The sequence below is a fragment of the Cavia porcellus genome, unplaced genomic scaffold (assembly GCF_034190915.1).
Source record: "Cavia porcellus strain 051 isolate PalLab524CR breed Dunkin Hartley unplaced genomic scaffold, mCavPor4.1 scaffold_20, whole genome shotgun sequence".
Lineage (NCBI taxonomy): Eukaryota > Metazoa > Chordata > Mammalia > Rodentia > Caviidae > Cavia > Cavia porcellus.
In genome coordinates this window covers 33,074,172-33,095,382 of record NW_026947503.1, presented here as the reverse complement: position 1 = coordinate 33,095,382, position 21,211 = coordinate 33,074,172, and the positions used below count along the sequence as shown (strand labels likewise).

General features: G+C 37.6%; 1 protein-coding gene across 4 annotated transcripts; it reads left to right on the top strand.

The window, feature by feature from the left end:
• Nucleotides 1-484: 484 nt before the first annotated feature.
• Ska1 (spindle and kinetochore associated complex subunit 1) lies at nucleotides 485-20,959 on the top strand. 4 transcript variants are annotated; one of them, XM_063231648.1, is made up of 8 exons: nucleotides 527-729; nucleotides 3,194-3,428; nucleotides 6,564-6,655; nucleotides 8,814-8,938; nucleotides 9,801-9,898; nucleotides 12,730-12,867; nucleotides 15,869-16,038; nucleotides 19,835-20,959. In XM_063231648.1, the coding sequence occupies exons 3-8, from the start codon at nucleotides 6,571-6,573 to the stop codon at nucleotides 19,981-19,983; spliced, it is 765 nt and encodes a 254-aa protein (XP_063087718.1). In that variant the 5' UTR covers nucleotides 527-729; nucleotides 3,194-3,428; nucleotides 6,564-6,570; the 3' UTR covers nucleotides 19,984-20,959. The 4 variants fall into 4 exon arrangements, with proteins under 4 accessions (XP_063087719.1, XP_063087718.1, XP_003474094.1 ...); XM_063231649.1 differs by lacking the exon at nucleotides 3,194-3,428 and having other exon boundaries at nucleotides 485-567; XM_003474046.3 differs by lacking the exon at nucleotides 3,194-3,428.
• The last annotated feature ends 252 nt before the right edge of the window (nucleotides 20,960-21,211 follow it).

The window sequence follows — 21,211 nt, the reverse complement described above, 5'->3', positions numbered from 1 at the left end:
CAGATGGCAGAGTGGTGAGCAGCTGAGAATAACCTCTCTGAGATTTGGTGTACAGACACTGGAACACAGCAACATGAAGAAGTGGGAGCCTGGGGACACAGGAAAGATCTGAAGTAAGAATTGAAGCCCACAGGGAGAGAAAAGAGAGAGGCTTCAGTGAAGAAGAAAGAGGAAGCAGCCAGCTTCCCTGAGCCCACACTCGTTGCATGTGAGGAGTGGCTCAAATTTGCAAATGTGTGGTCATTATTCTTGACTGCAGAAGCCTCCATGGAAAAGTGCATGAGTGGAATGCAGTGAACCCAGCAGATTGTAGTGGCTGGTGAGTTATCTAGGTTCAGATGCTTTCCCACCAACTGTAGAGGGCAAGTGTCCTGTAGCCATCATGGAGAGGGGTCAACTGAGTTCACAATTCCAAACAGCTGCTGCCCAGCTTCATCTAGTGACTGCCAGAGAAAGGGTCATGGAGCTGAATTCAAGCCAGCAAGAGGCACATGGACTATTGCACAACTATTGTTGGACAAATCTGGTTCCAGCCAGAAACCAGCCTGAACTTCAGTGGAACTAAAGGTACAGACTCACTGGGATTATCCACTGCCCTGCCTATAAACCTGCTTCTGCCTTGCTGGGATTAATCAATTAATCAAGAGTTTGGGAGCCTGGTTCTGGAGGGTAAGAATTCTAAGAACATGGTGTCAGGAAGACCCTCATCCTATGCTAGAAAGCAGACAGGTAAGCTAGCATGTGCAGAACAGACAAAACATGAAGGGTAGCTTATCTGTATAACAAGCCACTGTGATGGTAACTAATCTAGTCTTTTAAGAGTGAGAATGAATCCATTTATGAAGGCTCTGTCCTGATGACCCAAACACCTCTTACCTTCTGTCACTGCTGCAGCAAGGAAACCAGCTGATAATCTTATTGAGGAATATTTATATATGATAAGTCACCTACGTCATCACTGTCTGTTAATAATTCAACTGTTTTGGTGTGAGTCTCTTTGACTTAATCTAACTTAGAATTCATTGAGCTTTTTGGATGTTTATATTCACATTTCACACAAATTTGGAGCAGTTTTCAGCCATTGTTTCTTTACCTATTCTTTGCTCCCCATTTTGTCTCCATTCTCCTACTTGGACTCCCACAGTGCATATTGGTCTGCCTGAGAGTGTACACTACTGCGGCTCTGTCTACATGTTTCAAGCCTTTTTTTATCTCTCAGCTCAGTAACTTCCGTGGTCCTGTCTTCAAGGTCCTTCAAGCCCAAAAGGCTTGAATTTCTTGAAATACCAGAATTTATATTTTTAGGTTTCTTATAACTTTATTGGTATCTTCATTGTGTTCATATATAATTTTTCTTAACTTTATACACATCTCCCTTTAGTTCTTTGAGGATTGTTAAAATAGTAGTTTCAAGTTTTAAGCTGTTGTAAAGTAGCAGTGATCAGATCCCAAATCCTAGATATTTGATGGACAAGGTCCTTTTTTTCCAACCTTGGCTCTTGTGTGTACAACTGCCTCTCATGGACCTGCGCATTGGAAATGGGTAGTTGCTACTGCCATAGAAGCTATAATTGATAACATTAATCACAGCTTATCATCTAAGCTCTCCTCTGGAAGTCTCAAGTCTTAAATAGACTCCACAATTCAAAGTGGTTTCACCAAACAGATTCTACTAATGTATTTTTTTTTTGGTTCTGGGGATCAAATCCACAACCTCATGCTTGACAGTCTAGTGCTTGTGCCACTGGGCTAAATTCTCAGCTCCTATACTTTTTTGAGGTTGGGAGAAAGCCTGTGTTTCTTATTGCATCATATTCCCCAAGTTATGATAAGTTTCAAAAAATAAGCACAAGTAGCCTACCTGAGCAACATTTTCTTCTACTATACTAGTGTCTCTAGCTGGGACAAACATGAAATAGATTAACAAGAGCAGAGAATACACATTTTTATTTTTAAAGATGTTTGAGTTTACTCGTTTGAAGTTTACTGAGATTTATTTTGTGGCCTGGTTTGTGAGTAGTTTTTTTCAGACATGAGTATAACATATTATGATCATATTCACTCCCCCATTACTTTCCCTTTCCCTTTTTTTCCCTTCCGCTTATCTAATCGTAGTATCCCTTTTTCTTTCACATTATCTTCTTGTTTTCTTTTGCTTTTGAATTCCATATATTAAGGAAAATATGTGATTCTTGTTTGAGTCTCACTCAAACATTTTGCATGCATGCACATTTTAAAATGTTTACATGTAGATGGGAGCCCTTACAGGAAAACAAAGATCCAGAGAAACTGAACTGAATGTCTGTATACTAAATAGGACAGTGGGTTGTAATAGTGAGACTATGTAATGAAGCGAAGGGCATGAGTTAGCGCAATTAATGATGGAACAGTAACTAGGAAGAAAAGGACTAGTTTAACAGTTTGTTTACACGTATTTCTCTTATCTTTAACTTCTCGTCTCTGGTGATAAATATGTTTCTTTCTGTCACCAGTCAGGGTCCAAGGAGGCTCTCAAAGCAGAAATGGGGAAAGCTTCTTGACTTGCCCATCGGGCTGTTTGCAGATTCATTGACTTCAATCACAGAAAAAGAATTTTTAGGATGTGTCAGTAAGAGACATAAAAAGATTTTTCTAGACACAATTTTAAAGTACACACTCAAATTTAGACTGAATACCATTCAGAGAGAGGGGCTTTTGTGGCTTTGAGGTGGGTACTTATGGGAATTTGGAGTGGAAATCTGTGGAATTTGTAAATCTGTGCAAAGATGAGGTTCAATTTACAGATGAAAGGTAAAAGAGTAAGGCAAAATAAAAACATAATCAGATAAATATAACAATAACAACAAAAACAGATGAAAGGTGATGGCATGGTCACCCATAACCGAAATCTCATTTTACAGGCAAAAAAAAAAAAAAAAAAAAGGTTTATTCACAGGTGAATAAAGCCCATTTACAGTTAAAAGAAAGACAAGTTTCAATTACAGGCAAAAGGAATAGCCCAGGCTTATTGTCTTTAAAACTAATAAAAGTTAAAAGTTGCTATGTCTTTAATTTGCAGTTTTTATGAAAAGTAAACATTAAAATTACAGTTTTCTTTGTCTGCTTTTACCTATTTTCATTCCTTCTATCTTACGTTGTTTTAGCTTGGCATAGCTGATGCCATCTTGTCATGGTTTATGTTTGTGTCCCCCAGGCCTCATGAGTTTGCATTGTTCATTTGTGATGGTTCATTGTATAGTGCTTGGATTGATGGTGTCAGTCCTCCACCCACATTGGGGTGGAGCCAGGATGTGATGTAATGGCAGGAAGAAGGTGTGTTTTTCTCTTTGCTGGTTCGAGTTTGCTGTGGGTGGCCAACATGAACTGCGGCCCAGCCATGCCTGCCTGTCTTGGAGCCAACTGAGTGTGGACTGAAACCTCCAAAAACTGTAAGAAATTAACCTTTCCATTCCCAACTTTGGGCTTCAGGTATTTTGTCTCAGCGACGAGTATAAAGTGACTAAGACACATCTTGAGCCCTGCGTTTAAATAGTGTCCTGTATTTGACCAGGAAAATGGAAAATTACTCAGAGTATAAGTCCCACGAGAAAAGCAGAATGAGTTGTACCCACAAGACAAAATTAACCTGCTCAACAAAAGAAGCAGGATACAGGTGTCAACCAAAAATTAATGTAAGATTCTAACTAAATTGTTTCCAACACGATGTCTTTTTGCGATTCTCTGTTTAAAAGCTTTGTAATTTTCCAGTGCGTGGCCACTTGGTGGTGAGACTCTGACATGGGTCCACGCGAGTGGTTGCTGAGCTCAGATAATTAAATTCCAGGTTTGTAAATTTAGCTGTTTGGATTCCTATATTGTTTATGGACCCACTTCTATGTCACTTTTTCCTTGGCAGAGGTCATCTTTCACATGGCAATTTTATCTGCTGATGTGTCTGTTATCAGTTTTAGAGACCAAAGGTTTCTTTTGGAGGATCTTTCCAAGTTCTTGGTGTTCAAAACAAAGAATTGGACAAGAGTCATGAAAATTTAGTGAGAATTTACATTTACTAACAGTGAGAAAAGAAATATACTCTAATGAATAAATAAGAGCGAGTTACTGAAAGAAGCTCACAGTCACCATGAGATTAATGGTGGGGAATCTTTCATTAACTCTAGGCTGTCCTATCAAAAATTGTTTGATTTTGCACCATATGTAAATTTAGAATTAAATAGCACTTTCTGATTGGCTTCAAGTGTTCAATCCCTGTATTCTGGTAAGTACATTTGCTCAGCCAGTTTGCCCCACTATAATGTCCTCCCTCATCTCTTTGTTGTGTGTGCCATATTTTAAGTACTCAAAATAATCAATATGCCAAAGTGGCATATTTCAGGGTGCCATGTTTTGAACTTCTTCACCTTCTCAGTATCTTTGCTCTCACTCTCTCTTACAAATTGACCTCCTATACTCTTTACAATTCAGTTCAACCACCCAGATTAAAATTTGTTTGAAGGCTTTTTTTTTGTACTGAGGATAGAACTCAGAACTTCATGCTTGCCAGGCAGGCACTTATGCCACTGAGCTAAATCCTCGGCCCTGAAGACTTTTTCTTATCTACTTTACAGCTATGAGTGACCAGTGAAAAGTGGATACAGGCAGGCTCTGGGGCTAGGAAAACACTTTAAAGGTGATGGCTAATAGATGAGCCTATCACCTTTGCCTCCTTCTCTTTTCCACTGCCTAGGACAAATATACTTACACACAAGGGAGTACTATTCTGCCACAAAGAAAGATAAACTTGAGTCATTTGTAGGAAAATGGATGCACCTTGAGACAATAATGTTAAATGAAATAAACCAGATGCACAAACTTAAATATTGCATGGTTTCTCTTATATGAAAAATCCAAATATGAAGAGCGAAATAAAAGATATATAGATAATAGTGAGTAGAGAGATAGCTCTTTCTCAAATGGGAAGGGGATCAAGAGGCAGGGAAAGGAAGTTTAAGGGATGAAAAAAGGAAAAGACGTGTTTGCACATGTACCAACTCCACACATTATAGACTGCAAACATGTCCTAATAAAAAAGAGGGACTGGGAAAGTTGTCAGGATATTACGGATGATGGAGGTGAAAAATGTGAAGAACTTGAAAACTTTACTATGGAGCTACTACTCCCATACTGGGATGCCTTTCCTTTTCAGTAGAGAAAATTAAACTCTTGCTTTACAGAATTTTAAATTTGCATTGCCCCTTCAGAGGCGCTGTCTTTTTTTTTTTTTTTTTTTTGTCTTTTTCCTTTTTATCGGTACCAGGGATTGAACTCACGACTGCCTGCTTGCAAGGCAGGTGCTTATGCCGCTGAGCTAAATCCCCAGCCCCGAGGCTCTGTCTTTTACCTCACCAATTTGCCTGCTGTTTGGAATTATCTGGGGTATTTTAAAAACAAAGATGCAGGCCTTGCCTTTGGAGTGCCTGATTTCAATGATTTGTGTCTAGCCTTTGAGATATGCCAAAGTTGCCGTGAGTGACTCTCCCTGGAGTAGATTTTGCAACTTTGGCATTTTATCCCTCCAGCACTTGAGTGCTAGAAGGAAAGAGGTCGGGGTGGGTGAGTGAGATAACACATGACCGCTGGGAGTCAGAGTGGCAGTCTGTTGAGCCCACTCTAGCGAAATCCATCCTCCGGACCCGCCCCCGGACCCGCCCCCGGACCCGCCCCCTGGACCCGCCCCCGGACCCGCCTAACTAAGGTCGGAGACAACCCGGAAACGCCCGCGGCCACTGAGCCTGCGCTCTGGGAGATCGCAAGTGCGCTTGCGCGCGCGGTACTGGGCGGCTAGTTTGAATTTCACTTCGAGAGCTGCGTCCCGCGGTCGCTGGGTTCTGACAGAGACTAGTTTTCCTAGCTGGCAGCTCAGCGGCGAGTGGACCCTTTGCTGCCCAACTGGCGCGAGGTAGGAGTCTGGCATTGGGGTCTCTGGCCTCAAGGCATCCGGATGCGTCCCTTGACAAGTAAGGGCTTGCGGCCCACCCGACGGGGAGGACTAAACTTTTTATTCTTTGGCCAGAGTGGAGCAGCTCCGTCTAACTTGCCCTCAGAGAGACTAGGAACTGTCTTCCCCTCTCTTCTCTTCTCCCTTTGGGTCGCACAGTTCGAAGTCCCATTCAAAATATTTCCCCGGGCCCGTTTCGAAATTAAAGTGTTTCTTTAAAATGCAGGTATATTTTGAATTTTTAAAAGAAGCGCCGATGTTGTTTTATATATAAATAGTACTTTTATCTTTCTGAATCATTAATGTGTCATCTAGGATCATTCCTTGTATCCTAATTTGGAGTTTTATTAACTGCAGAAGACTTAAGACACCCAAGTACTGTACTTTGGTTAGAAAATGAATTTGTAGATTGCAACACACTGCCATTTTGTACTTTCAAAATAATGTGATTTACTCAGTGTTTACCATTTTTGGATTTTGAAAATGAACAGAAATTTATCTGGTTTGACTCCTCTCCCTTCTTTTTCCCTTCCCCTCCCCTCCTCCCTCTTCCTCCTTTAGAAAAAGGTTTATATTTTTTCATTCACAGGATTAAAATGACCTCGGAGCTGGAACAGTTATACTCTCATGTTAATGAAAAGATTGGCAACATTAAAAAAACACTGTCTTTAAGAAATCTTGGTAAGTAAAACAGATTCACTGACTTTAGGTACAATATACATTTTGCTTATTATTCCATTTTGAATGATGTATGTGGTTAAGTGATATCTCAACTGAAGACACTAAGGTGGACTTCTTGATCTGCTTCAGAAACTGGCAAGAACAATGTGTATTTGAAGTGAGGGGGAGTATTTTAAGGGAGATTAATGGAAGTGTGTCTTTTACCATAATAAATTGTCTATTCACTTTATTTTTGGATCATACCTCATTATGCAGTGGTTCCTTGGTTCAAGAATTTAATTTGTTCTGCAGATTTGGAAAGGCCATACTTGTGTTTGTGTGGGAAAGATGGCCCCTGTCATGTTTGCCACCCCATGTAGAGTTTATAAACAAAAACAAAATTTTGCCAAATGCTTTTGTTTGTGAACCAAATTGTTCACCAAGGAAAGTGTTGTTGCCCCAAGGTGCCATTGTAATTTGGAGATCTATAATACTAGATTCGAAAGACCCCTCTGAAACAGAGACCTGGCTGAAACTGCAGGCCCATTAGATTACTACACTGGACAACTGTCATTTTGTAGATGAGGAGAACAATTTGTTTCCATAGCCTACTTAATAAAACTTTGTAGCTTGCACTTTTACTGTTGTAACTTAGTAAATGAATCCTATCAAAAAGAGTTTGTTCAGTTGATTATATTACTATATTTTCTATAGCTATACCACTCTGAATGTGCCTGATCTCATCTGATTATATTATTATAAATCAGTAATGAAAACTTTAATATTTAGGTGACTAAATAACTGTGGGTTTCTCTTGTTATTGGATTATGAAAATTTGTTTTATTTCATAAAATAAAAACAAAAACAAGTTATTTGAGATACCTGTGTATAGGGAAGAGATATTGTACCCTTCTAGTTATTTAACCCTCTGCAATTACTCTCAGTAGGGACATCAGAATTCTTGTTTTAGTGGTTATGAGCTGAATGTAAAAGGCAATTCACATTGCTCCATTAGATAAAATAATATACTCCTAATTATGATGAGTAGTAGTTAGCATTTACTGTGTACTTTCGTTTATTTTTTTCAGTAGCTTTAGATAGGTAATGGTGTTTCTGACTTTAGGTTGAATCATCTAATGTCTACTGCCTCTGTAATCTACAGAAATGGCCAAAGTATGGTTTTATTTATATGTGTTTCATTGTTTGGTTGCTGGGAATGCAGAGGGAAAGATTTAATTGTAAGGATAATTTTTCTTTTGTGTTTTTGTTCTTTTAAATTATCTTTTCTATTTCTAGGGAGGAAAGAACTCTGGTTTTCTCATCAAATTTATGAAGCTAGAGAGAGGTGTTAGGAGATGGGGCTGTGAAGATAAAAACATGCTGCTTTATATATGTCTCCTGATTTATTTTCCAGATACCACAGACTTATCACTAGCCTGAGACTTTGTATGTTATTTTTTTCTAGTTAGCAACTTTGAGTAGTATAGATAATATAAATATGAATCTCAAACATATATTCCAAATTTCCAAAGAGAACTCTCAGCCTTACCCTTACTCTCCCTCTACATGCATACCTGAAAGCCAGTCCAAAACATAAGCTTATTTCCCCAGCCTGTTTAGACTTTTTCAAGACATACTTTCAAGAAAGATGGATCCTGACCCCATTTGAGATACCCATTTCCAATACCCTGTGTTTTGAGGCCTCAAAGCCTTGGATCTTGTCCCCTTTAAAGTGAAATATATCCAGTTGCTGAGGCTGACAGCCTTCTCTTCAACCTTCCTCCACCCTGCAGACTACTGCAACATCAGCTCACTAATGGTATTTCATCTGTGGATCCCTCTTCATATTGGATCCCTTGGAGATGTAACTAATTCTCAGGAAAGTTCATCTAAGCATGTAGAAAGGTATTTCTTTTATTCAGTATTGCTAAGTATTTTATTATAGTGGAAGAACTTGCCAGAAACCAAAGTGTAAGGGACATTTTATAAATGCCTCACCATATGACTTTGAAATGAAATTTTCAGATTATCTATGGAAACAGGTGCCAGGACTAAAACAGCGGTCCTTTCTCTACTCTCTGTGTCACTAAGGCTTGGCTATCTGTTTCAAGGGTTTTCATGGGTATTTTGTTTTAGTTTATATGCTTTTTTCCCCCTGCTTTATCTTTTCTTATAACAGGCCAGGACCCTACCTTAAAGACTGTATTAAATAAAATAGGAGATGAGATCATTATAGTAAATGAACTTCTAAACAAATTTGAATTGGAAATTCGATATCAAGAACAAATCAGCAGTTCACTCAAGGTAATGTTTTTCTAATGAAGAAACAGAAAGACAACAAATAAAATTCTAATCAGCAGGTAATTTATAATATCTTTAAGTTTATAATGTTCTTAGTTTGGTAAATTACTAAATACTTTCAGCTATAGCAATGGGCATGCTTGTGCCCATCCTTCTATTAGTCAAAATGAAATTAGTGTCTATGAGTATCACTTAGCTGTGCAAAAGAAAACTATCATAAATTCCAAACCAACACTCATATTTCAGTTCTAATCTATCCAAGAACACCAGGATTTGGTGCAAGCTTAGAAAATGTTTAAGGGAATATTGAAAGTCAGATGACAAGTATCCAAAGGCACAGAATATTTTTTTACTAAATTTTGCACAAATTCAGTGCCTTAAGTTCTAGTGGAAGTTAAAGAAAACAAAATACAGTTATGATCAAGAAGTTTTTATTAAGCTGGGATATACAAATATTGATGTGGAAATCATTCCAGGCAACAGCTCATGCTTGTCATCATGTGGACATTCTCTGGTGCTATCACACAGGTAACACAGAATGTGTGCTAAGTCAATAAAAGCAATTTGCCAAAATGAAAAACATTTCTCCTTTCATCTGTTTCTTAATTAAGGTTAAAATACTTGGAAGAGACTTAAACTTTTAAACCTCAACCTTGCTTTGTAGTTGTAATAGGATTACAGAGATTGCTATCTGAAAAATACAGTAGAGCAAAATATATTACCGTCCAAAAAAAGAGCTCTAGAGGTCAGCATTCCCCCGTTCTTACCCCTGGGGACTATTCATAGTCCCCTGCCTTTGGTGATATCTTAGGACACTCACAGGAAGGAACGAGGCTTATTCATGAGCCTTTTTAAAACATTTTAGGAACTCAGTGACTTGCTTGAAGAAGATTATAAAGATGTGGAACATCTGAATGAAAACATTCCTCCCCATTTGCCTCAAGTAACAGTAACACAGAATCCGTAAGTATATTCATAATTATTCTTACTGTCTGTATTTGTAAATCCGTGAAAACAGACGCCTCAAAGACTTGCTCAGTCACATACCTGCAGTTTTATTAACGAGTGTTTTGTGACTTGCACCAGAAACAGTGTGAGCCTCTCTCTTGACTCATCGTTTTCTTATCCTACCTCTCTGAGGGAAATGTCCCCCTTTCCTGAGAGCCAGGCTCCAGAGGCTCCTTTGCTCCTTTTCCTCTCATTCTTTCTCTTAGAGCAGTTTCTCAACCTCTGTTCATTGCCTTTTGAGGTCGGTTCTTTGTCATGACAATGAAGAGGGTCTTCAGAAGTTGCCTACTGTCTTTTATGAGCAAAATCTCCCTGACCTTTGAGAACCACTGCCTTAGCGTAAGAATCAGCTTGATGAACTTTTCTTCTGAAAAATAGCCAAAGGAATATAATCCTGCTTTTCTTCTGTCTTTCACCTCCATCCTGGTTCTCTCTGTCTCTTTACTGGCAGTATATGTTTGTGCTGTCTTTTTCCCAGAGGCCCTAATGTCTAGCTTTTTGGCCGTCATCACCACCATGCTTGTGAAACTGATTGCTTGCAGTTCACAAAGAAGCCAGAAAGCCTTCCTTCGGCTTGATTTTGTTTTCCTTTTTGTTTGAGATTGCCTCGTGCACTTCTGTGGTGCTTTTTTGCCCATCAGCCCACATTCCTGAGGCTGCTGCCTCTGCTTGCCTTCCCTGAAGCTGCGTCACTCCTTCTTACCTGACCCCAATGTCAATGCTCTTAAATGTCCAGTTCCAGCCTTGACATGGTATCTATTTCTAAGGATTCGTGGCTTTCTGGGAATTTGCTGAGGGAATTTCTCTTTTCAAACTTTACAAGTCAAAGGCTGAGCTCACTGCCTGTCTTGTTACGTGTCTATCCAGACTGCTGGTCTGTCTCATTTCTCTGTCACCAGGGCAGGGACTTGGCATCTTCATGCTGTCACACTCCCCTAGCCTTTGCCATCCATTCTGCCTCTCCCTTGTTCTAATTCCCTGGCTCTGAATAGGCTCTTTCACTATCTTTTATCTTTATGATTTGAGAAGTCCTGTGTTCTGTCTTTCTAGCATGGTACTTTCCCACTTCCATCTCTCCAGTCCTCTGCCACCAAGATTTTAGCTCTAAAAAGTGCTTTGAATAGATAAAAACATTTTATGGTTAACTTTTGAAATGAACCATATATACAGGGAAGTGATTAAAATATTTGTACAAATCAAAGAATAATAAACATTTATGTATCTAGTAGTCAGATTACAGTAGCTTAAAAACTTTTTTCTAGTGCACCCTCCTTTTGGGTAATCACTCTCCTGGCCTTTATGATAATCTTGCCTTTCCATGAAGAGAATATTGATTAAACTTGAGAAGTTGAAAGGCAAACACAAGCCTTCCAAGAAAAAGAGCCAGGGTAGTGTTGTCTCCAGGCATGTTCAAGGTGCTTGGAATTTTCCTGCAAGAAGAGAAGACAACTAGACAAGGTCACAGGGGAATAATAGGGAGCAGAGGTCATCAGAGGTTATCTGTCAGAGTGGACAAACCAGCAGGAATGTGGCTAAAGAACAGGGACTCAGTATGACCTACCTTCAGCTCTCGGGGTTAGGTCAAAACAAAACCTTTCTGTAGGCTGAAATGCTGTTATCCAGTGATAGACATGTCAGGGCCTGCAGAAACAACTGGGAACTTCCTCAGCACATAATCAAGATAAATAAGTACAGGAAAAATTTGCTTTCTCCATGGAAAAAGGATGTTAGGATGTTAGGATGATGGTACTTTCTCACTGGACGTTTTTGTGTTGACAGTCCACATCATCCCGTTGGGCCTGGCTGTGCTCTGTTTGGTTCTCTGCTGACATCTTGGGTTCTTATTTGTCATGTTTCTGAGGATCCTTTTGGATCATTCTGTGTTAGATCTACTGTTTTCTGTTTCTAGTATCTCTTTTTGAAGGCATTCAAGCCCTATGGCAGCAAAAATCTGTTCCTTCTCTGGCACTTAACCTAGAACAGTGGGGAGGAACCTATTGTGCACGTGCTGCAGTAGGCTGTTTGTGCCATCACTGACCTAGAAGCTACACCCTGTTTATGGACTGCATTACTTGTGCAACAGAGGCCATACTAGACTTCTTATTAAATAAAATTGGGCAGATTGAATCCAAGGGCAACCCATGCTTATCACTAGCAATTAAAATGTGCAATAGGCAGTGATTAACAGCAACCAAGAAGAGAAATAAGAACAAATGGAAGATAACTGATATTTGTACATTCAAATCTATGGAAGTCAGAAAGAGGTACTTTTTGGAAGCTAAGAATAGTTGAACTTTGAAGAGCCAGTGGGACTCTTGATGAAGATATCTAGCACCAGGCATGGTTGTGCATATGTGTAATTCCAGCTACTCGGCCGGCTCACCCTAGAACATAGGAAGTTCAAAGCCAGTTTGTACAATTTAGGACCCTTTCTTAAAGATAAAGTCTGGGCATGTAGCTCAGTTGTGGAACATTTGGCTGCTTATTTAGCATGTGTAAGGAACTAATTTCTATCCCACTGGGGGAAAAGAATCTAATACATAACCTATATATATCATGTTTTGGGTATGTAAGTAAATATAACTATATTCTTTAAAATTTAGGGAAATTTTCAATGTTCTTTTCACTAGGTAGGTCTTCATGGTGAAGGCTCAAGGATAGAAAAAACTGTTGGATAAAAATTATTACAACTGAGTTATATGTTGAATATTGATTATTTTCAGTTGAGAAAAATTTCCAGTATGCTGCTTCATTCTGACAATAACCTATACATACTCTGCGTGTAGGGTTAATGGAGCACATCTTGACTCTGAAGAACCAGTCAAAGCTGAAGAATCTAAATCCACAAAGAAGCCTCTCAAGGAACAAAAAATTATCAAAGAAATGCTGTTTATATCTACTGATGAATTCAATGAAATTCCTTCGTAAGTATTTGCATTTTAATGTTGAACTCTGTAACAGTCAACGTAATGATTGTTTAATTTATAAAGCTTGATCATATATATTGTAATGTGCTGTGTTCAAATAGTGATCTTGTCTAAAATAGTTTTACATTGTACTGTGAAAATGTAGGATATTTTTCTTTTCGAAATGTTTAAAATCATGTTTTTTGTTCAGTTGTAAAAGCTCTTCTGCCATACATGGATCAGTTGGTTGCTCATTATTCCCAGAGACCATTCTGTGATACAGATTTATATCTCCGAAGTAACTTTGGTTTTGCTGTGCTTTTAAGGAAATTGAGTGTGATGTGTAGCTGAGAATTAGAATGAAGAGTAGTGTGTGTTTGGTTTTCACTTATTTCTTGTACCACATACTTGGTTGAGTCTGTGCTGTTTTCTAAGTGCTGTGACACTGAGAAGAATATAGTAATGTGTAAGGCAAGAGGCCTTTTCCGGAAGGAGATTTCCTTTCCTTTTTACAGATGCAACAGCGGGGAACCTTTATGAAAACCCATGTTCTTAAACTCATAATTTTGGGACTTTCCTTAATTTCTAAATTTTACCTTGTATTACATTTTTGTTGCATAATCTTTGTTAGAAAATAATTATTGCCTAAACAGTTTTACAAAACAAAATTGCTGTAGTAGTAATTCACACTGGTTACCTGCCCTATGTCAAAGTGATATATTTTCTTTCCTGTTGTAAAGCTCAAGAGAATTTTTCTCTGGACTTAACCATAAAAACCTGAGGTTGAGGGGTGCCTTAGAGAGAAAATTTATGAAATTTTAAGGGCTAAGTAAAGTGAGTCCCTAGGAGTTTTCAAGTTTCAATGTGGCTAAAATGAGCCACAGCAACTTGTCAGCTACTGTTTATTTCTGTAGTTACTAGTTCCAGTGGATTCTGAAGCTCCTAATATTACACATTTTCTCCTCCCCCTGGGCTCTTGTCCTGAGAATAATGAAGAATGAAGTCCACAGACACAGCACTGGGGAGTGAACCAAGTGTAGTTTGTTAGAACAGAAACGCTTTCGCTGGCTGAGAGGGTCTCCAAGAGAGGACAGTGAGGAGGTGCCCAAGTTCAGGGGTTTATATGCAGACTTTGGTGAGCTATTTTGGTGGTTGGGTGAAAGTGAAATAATGCAGTTGCCATTTTCACCTAGGCCTCTGAAGTCTGGTCAGAACAGACTTCCCTTGTACTTCAACTTCCGAAGGCATGTCTCAGTTTACCCAGACTTGCTCTGAAACATTGTGGGTATAGTGTTTAGCTAGGCCTTTGATGTCAGGAGAACAGATTTACCTTGCACCCCAACTTCCCTGGGAAGACTTCAGTAATCCTCTTTCTCTTGTGTTGGGATTTTCTGAGTTTTTTTCAGTTTACTCAGGTCTTTATCTTAACTGCCTGTTTTTTCTCTGTCTCCAGTTCTCACCAGGAAGGTGTGATTGTTTTGTTTTGTATTTGCTTGTTTCTCCAGTTTTGGGGAGGTACTTTGGTCTGTAACCTCAATTCTGTGATGACTTTAGAAAAAATTATTGTAGTAATTTTTAGTTTGTTCTTGTAAAGACTGGAATGATGGTCAGCTCTTTGCACATCAGAGCTCTACTCACTGGTTTTTATTTTTATTTCTGTCAGTGGTATGTAAGAATACCTTTCTCATCTCATCTTTGCCAGCATTATCTACTGTTTTAAAAATTGTTGCCAGTTGGTCACTTGAAAGGGAAGAACAAAGGGTTACAAGGAACAATGAAGTAAAAGAGTTTAGAAAATGCTTTGCGAAGAGCTGAAGGAAATTGGAATAGCTATGATAAAATGTTTATTTTTTAAACTAAGGAGTTATATCATAAGTGAGATTAGGATAAGCTATTTATTTATGTAAATTTTGAGGATGGAATTAAAACAGGAAATGTTGGCAGTGATAGAGGATGAGTATTAAAGAAATAAAGGGCAGAGTCAAGAAGGCTTGGGGAATTCCTGAGAGCATTGTAGAAAGGAATGTTATCAAATTGGAAGGAATGTTACAAATTGGAAATTGTAGTCAGAAAAAGCAAATCTGCAAAATTGAATTTTGAGAAGAAAAATAATAAAAATAAATATTTTTGAAATGATGAACATTCTTTAAATTCTTTTATTGCATTACATAAAAGAATTTTGATTCAAAACTGGTATTTCAAATAGAAACGTTTGACAGAGTTTAAGACTGTGAACTCACAATTTGTATTGAGGCATATAGCTGAGTTTTGGTCATAGTTTATCCAAGCCCCTCAAAATTGAGAGTCTCCTATTTTTATTGTAAGACTGGACCTGTGGTGACACTGAGGACAGACAAGAATGAGGTTCATGCTGACAGGTGGAACTGAGAGTTGAAGAGAAGATATTTTGAAAGAATTTGAGCCAACCAGTAAAAAAGAGCATGCTGCTCACTGGTTCTCTGCCTTCGTGCTTAACTTTAGAAGCTTTTCATGCTTTATATCCCTTGCCCCGTCAGTTCTGTGTCTCAATTGTTATCTTTCTTCTGGCTTTCTTTGTCTATTATTGTGTTCCTTTCCTTCTCTTCCTTTTTTATTTTTAAACCCTCTCTACATGCATAATAGTTTTTCCAGAAAACAGTGGTGTGAGCTATATATTTTTTCAACACTTAATATTTTTCCTTTGTACACTTTAAAAATGTTTGAATAAAGTTACAGTTGTTCAGTCTGTTTTAATTAGAATTCAAAACCTTATTTTAAGTTGTAGTATTAGTACTGTATAATGTGGAAAACAGATTAATGCACTTGGATATTGGGAGAGCTGAGCATTAATATGTTGTCATCTGTATTTAATTTTTAGATGGTAAGTTGTGTCTGGAATACTCAGAAGTTGATATAATTGTTTTTATAATGGATACTTTATAAAGTATACTTTGATATGTACAAAGTTATGTATATTTTTTGAAGAAAGTAATTTGTGTAATGATTTTTAAAAAGGAACTATACACTTTTTTTTTTACAGGTACATGAAATCTCGCTTAACCTATTGTCAAATTAATGATGTTATTAAAGAAATCAATAAAGCAGTAGTTAGCAAATACAAGATTGTTCATCAGCCAAAGAAGTCTATGAATTCTGTAACCAGAAATCTCTATCAAAGATTTGTTGATGAAGAAATAAAGGATACTAAAGGTAAAATGATACTATATATTTGTGCGTATGTCAACTGTTTGGAGTATAATTGATGAAGAACTCTATCCAATATTTTGTGAAGTGGAGTAATAGTGTTCACAGTTGATCATGTTTATATACTACATACTGGTGCCAGTTAGTGCGCTAAGAGGTTTAGTCCTCGTAATACCCTTCTCTCTCCTACCAGACCCCTTTTTGAGAGAGGGCATTTCTATTTAGTCCTGACTACCAGTGAACTCACTATGTCTCCAGGATTGACTGACCTCGAATCCATGATTGTCTTGCCTTAGTCCCCTGAGTGCTAGGATTCTAGGTAGGGGCTACTGTACCCAGCTTTCCTTATTCCATTTTGTAGTGTAGGCAAATATTGCTTAACTTATGCAAGTCATCCATTTAAGTGATAGAGCTGCTATGAGTTCATTTCTGTTAACCTCTCGTGCATCCTGCCTCTGGAAAAGTGTGTTGTTCACGAGATACCAACAGGTACATAGGGATAAGGGATATAATGCTAAAATGCTACAGTAGTATCATGCAACTTCAGTTGTAGGAAAATCATTATTTTTTGGCAAGAATACAATTTCTTACTTTAATTACATGATGACAGTAAGAGTGATTAATGCTTCAAATCCATACAATAAGTACTGAAAAGAGGGAAATTACTACAGATTCCAAGGAAATTCAAAAAATCATGAAAGCCTACTTTGAAAAATCTCTACTCACATAGGGTAGAAAACAGAGGAAATGGACAGATTTCTAGAAACATATGAACTACCAAAGCTCAATCAGAAGATACAATTTTGAACAATGCAGAATCAGCTACTGAAATCAAAAACATGATTAAAACCAACAAAGAAAAGCCAGGTCCTGATGGATTCACAGCTGAATTCTGTAAGAAATTTAGGTAAAATTTGATGCCAATACTCAAACTCTTCAATGAAATTGAAAGAGAAGCAGTCCTCCCTAAATCATTCTTAGAGGCAAGTATTACCCTGATACCAAAACCAGAGAGAGACCCAACCAAAAAGAAGAACTATAGAACAATCTCACTAATGAACATTGATGCAAAGATTCTCAATAAAATACTGGCAAACAGAATGCAGATTCAAGGAGATTTTATTCCAGGAATACAGGAATGGTTCAACATACGCAAATCAGTAAATGTACTATACTACATTAACAGAGCCAAAAATAAAAATCATGTGATCATCTAAATAGATGCAGAAAAGGCTTTTGATTATGTCCAACACCTGTGTATCATAAAAACCCTACAGAAACTCGGAATAGACAGTATGTACCTCAATCTCATGAAGGTCAACAGCCAACATTATACTATATGGACAAAAACTGAAAGTCTTCACTCTAAAATCAAGAACAAGACAAGGATATCCATTATTACCCCTCCTTTTCAATATAGTTCTAGAAATATTAGCCAGAGCAATCAGACAAGAGGGAGAAATAAAAGGAATACAGATAGGAAAAGAAGAAGTTAAATTATCTTTATTTGCAGAAGACATAATACTCTACGTAGAAGACCCCAAAAACTCCATTAAAAGACTAAGAGAGGTAATAAATTCAGCAGCATAGCTGGATAGAAAGTCAACACTCAAAAATCAATAGCATTCCTATACACAAACAAAAAACTATGAGAGAGAAATTAGGGAAATATTGCCTTTCATAATAGCATCTAAAAAAATCAGATACTTAGGAATTAACCTAACCAAGAATGTAAAAGATGTATATGATGAAAATTATACTACTCTACAAAAGGAGATTGAAAAGGATATTAGAAAATGGAAGGATATTCCTTGTTCTTGGTTAGGAAGAACCAAAATTTAGAAAATGGCCATACTCCCAAAACTCTTACACAGATCCAATGCAATCTCAATCAAAATACCATTAACATACCTTAAAGATCTAGAGAAAATATTCCTAAAATTCATTTGGAAACAGAAGAAACATAAAATAGCAAAAAGTGATTCTGGGCAACAAAGGCAAGACAGGAGGCATCTCAATTCCTGACTTGAAACTATACTACAAAGCCACAGTAATAAAATGAGCATGGTACTGGCAAAGAAATAGACCTGAGGATCAATGGAACAGATTAGAAGATACAAACACTACTACAAAGACACTCAGCCACCTGATATTTGACAAAGGGGCTAAACATGTTCATGAGAAGAAGGATAGCCTCTTTAATAAATGATGTTGGAAAAATTGGCTTTCCACATGCTGAAGACTGAAACTAGACCCATGCCTATCATCATACACTAAACTAAAGTCAAAATGGGTCAGAGATCTAAATTTTAAAAGAGAAACACTAAATTGCTGGAGGACAAGGTAGGTAGAAATCTTGGAGACCTAGGGTAGGCAGAGAATTCATGAATGAAACACAAACCGCATGGGAAGTACTTCAAAGAATCAACAACTGGGCCCTCATATTACTAAAAAGTTTCTGCACTTCAAAAGAAATCACCAACAAAGTGAAAAGAAAACCCACAGAATGGAAAATAATTTTAACCAACAATCCCTCAGACAAAGGACTTATATCCAGAACATACAAAGAACTGAAAAACATCAAGCCCCCAAATTCAAAGACTCTCCAAAAATGGGCATTGGAGATGAACATACAGTTCTCAAATGAAGATATACAAATGGCAAATAAATACATGAAGAAATGTTCACCATCACTGGCCATTTGAGAAATGCAAATTAAAACAGCATTGAGATTTCATCTCATCCAGGAAAGAATGGCTGCCATCAAGAAAACAACTGATTACAAATGTTGGAGAGGCTGTGGGGAAAAAGGAGCACTTCTCCACTGTTGGTGGGAGTGTAGACTGGTGCTACCACTGTGGAAATCAGTATGGAGATCCCTCAAAAAACTAGGATTGGAAATTCCATTCAATCCAACTATTCCCCTCCTAGGTATTTTCCCAGAAAAACTGAAAAGGTCATGTCATAGTGATATATGTGTACCCATGTTCAAAGCAGCACAATTTGAGATAGCTAAATCTTGGAAGCAACCAAAATGTCCATCAATCAAAGGGTGGAAGAAAAAAAGTGGTATGTCTATACATTGGAATACTACTCGGCTATAAAAAAGGATGGCCTTGAGGCCTTCATAGGTAAATGGAGGCAACTTGAGAATATCCTCATTAGTGAAATAAACAAGACACACATTAGGAAGTATCACTTTGTCTCTGGTGTAAAAAATAATAAAAACTGACAGAATAATGGGATCAAAAAAGTGTAATAAATATTGTGAAAGGGAAGGAAAATGCTCTAAAGGATACATCAGTATATATAGTGTGTAAGATGGATGACCATATTACTGAATTTCTGTTGGATCATTGAACAGAAGGGTTTGCACTTTCAATGTTTGAGTGTCTAGCCATTTTTTGTGATTTGATTTTGTGACTTTGGCAACTGTTTTAAAGACAACAATGGGTAATATATCAACTAACAATTTTATGATGTTAATTTTTTAAATTCGGTATTCTGCCTCTTGTGTTTTTAAAATTTTTTTAAATTTTCCTTTTCTTTCTTTGAAAAAAAAGAGCATTATGCAATATAACAACCGTTGTTAAATTTCTTTCATTCTGTTTTGAAAACCTATATTATTGTTTTGGGTTTGTTGTTGTTGTTTATCTCTTTTGCTTTTTGCTTTTCTTTTCTGACTTTTTTTCTTTTTAAAATAAAAAAGACATTAATGCTATTCATATTCACAATTTAGTACCTCAAAGACTCATCTTAAAAATCGACCTTAAAAGGTTAGCATTCCTATCTTTATTTTCAGGTCGTTATTTTATAGTGGAAGCTGACATAAAGGAGTTCACAACTCTGAAGGCTGACAAGAGGTTTTATGGGATCCTGAATATTTTGCGACACTGCCGGAGGCTGTCAGAGGTCCGAGGGGGCGGACTTACCCGTTATGTCATAACCTGAGACCTTGGTATGGAACCAACAGGCAGTAAGGCATAGATGTTAGTCCTATAATTATCTTATGTATAATATCTGGCTTTTAAATTTTTATTCCTGTTTTCCATGGATATAAAACCTTTTTGAATAATATATATTAACATTTACTTCCTTTTGGCAAACATTTATCCAACTGCCTCACAGGCTCCATAGTTGGCATGTAATGGAATTAAAAAATACTCATATCTGGTTTTGTGTTTAGTGGACAGTGCTACAGACCCCAATAAGATGGCTATAGATATGATATTGGAAGTAAGAGGCCAAGACGATAAGGTCAAGGTGCCTAGGCCCTTTTGGAATTAAAGCTCATTAGTGTCTAAATTCCATGCAAGGCATTTCCATTTACAGGTGGACTTCCTTGAAGTGGCTCTGTAGGTGGTTTATCCATCTGATTATTTTCTATTTGTCCAGTGGGAGCAGCTTACCACTCATCAGTTAAGCTGGTCTGTAGACTTCAACCTGTAATGAAAGTATTATTGAGATAATACTGTGATATTGTGATTTAATAAGAAGTATATATTAGATCCTCATCCCCAGTTCCTTGACCACAATTCCTGATGTGACACAGCGCTCTTAAATTTCTTCAAATTGCCTATTGGTAAGGAATATTTCTTGTTTGAATGAGGTAATTCTTTGTCGGCTCCTAAATAGTTTCAGGGATGGGGTCTTGTTGCAAAGACTATGGACACATAGCATGCACAGGCTGAGATTGAGTTAATAATCATCTGATGTGATGAAGCCATAAAAATCCCTAAACTACAAAGTTCAGAGAGCTTCCAGACTGTGGACACATGGACGTGGCAGGAGGATGGTGCTCCCTGCCTTTATGAAGACAGAAGCTCCTGTGCCCAGGACTCTGCTGGACTCACCCTATTGTACATCTTTATTGGCTGCTCATCTGTATCCTTTGTTACCCTTTATAATAAACTAGTAATCATAGAAAGGTGTTTCTCTGAGTTCTATGAGTCTTTCAAGCAAGTTATCAAACTCATAATAGTGGTATTGAGGGGACCCTGATTTATAGCTGAGTTGGACAGAGGGAATGGATAACCCAGGGAACCACTAGTTGTGATTGGAGTCTGAAGTGAGCACAATTTTGTGGGACTGAGCCCAAAACCCACAGTGTCAGAATTAAATTGTGAGACACTAGATATCCAGAGTCAGAGAACTAATTAATATTAGAAACAAACACATA

Bases quoted from the DNA above. Each gene is read 5' to 3' on its own strand.
- Ska1 (XM_063231649.1), top strand. From the start codon at position 6,571: ATGACCTCGGAGCTGGAACAGTTATACTCTCATGTTAATGAAAAGATT. The intron at 6,656-8,813 runs GTAAGTAAAACA...TTCTTATAACAG, and splicing joins ACTGTCTTTAAGAAATCTTG to GCCAGGACCCTACCTTAAAG. The intron at 8,939-9,800 runs GTAATGTTTTTC...AAAACATTTTAG, and splicing joins AAATCAGCAGTTCACTCAAG to GAACTCAGTGACTTGCTTGA.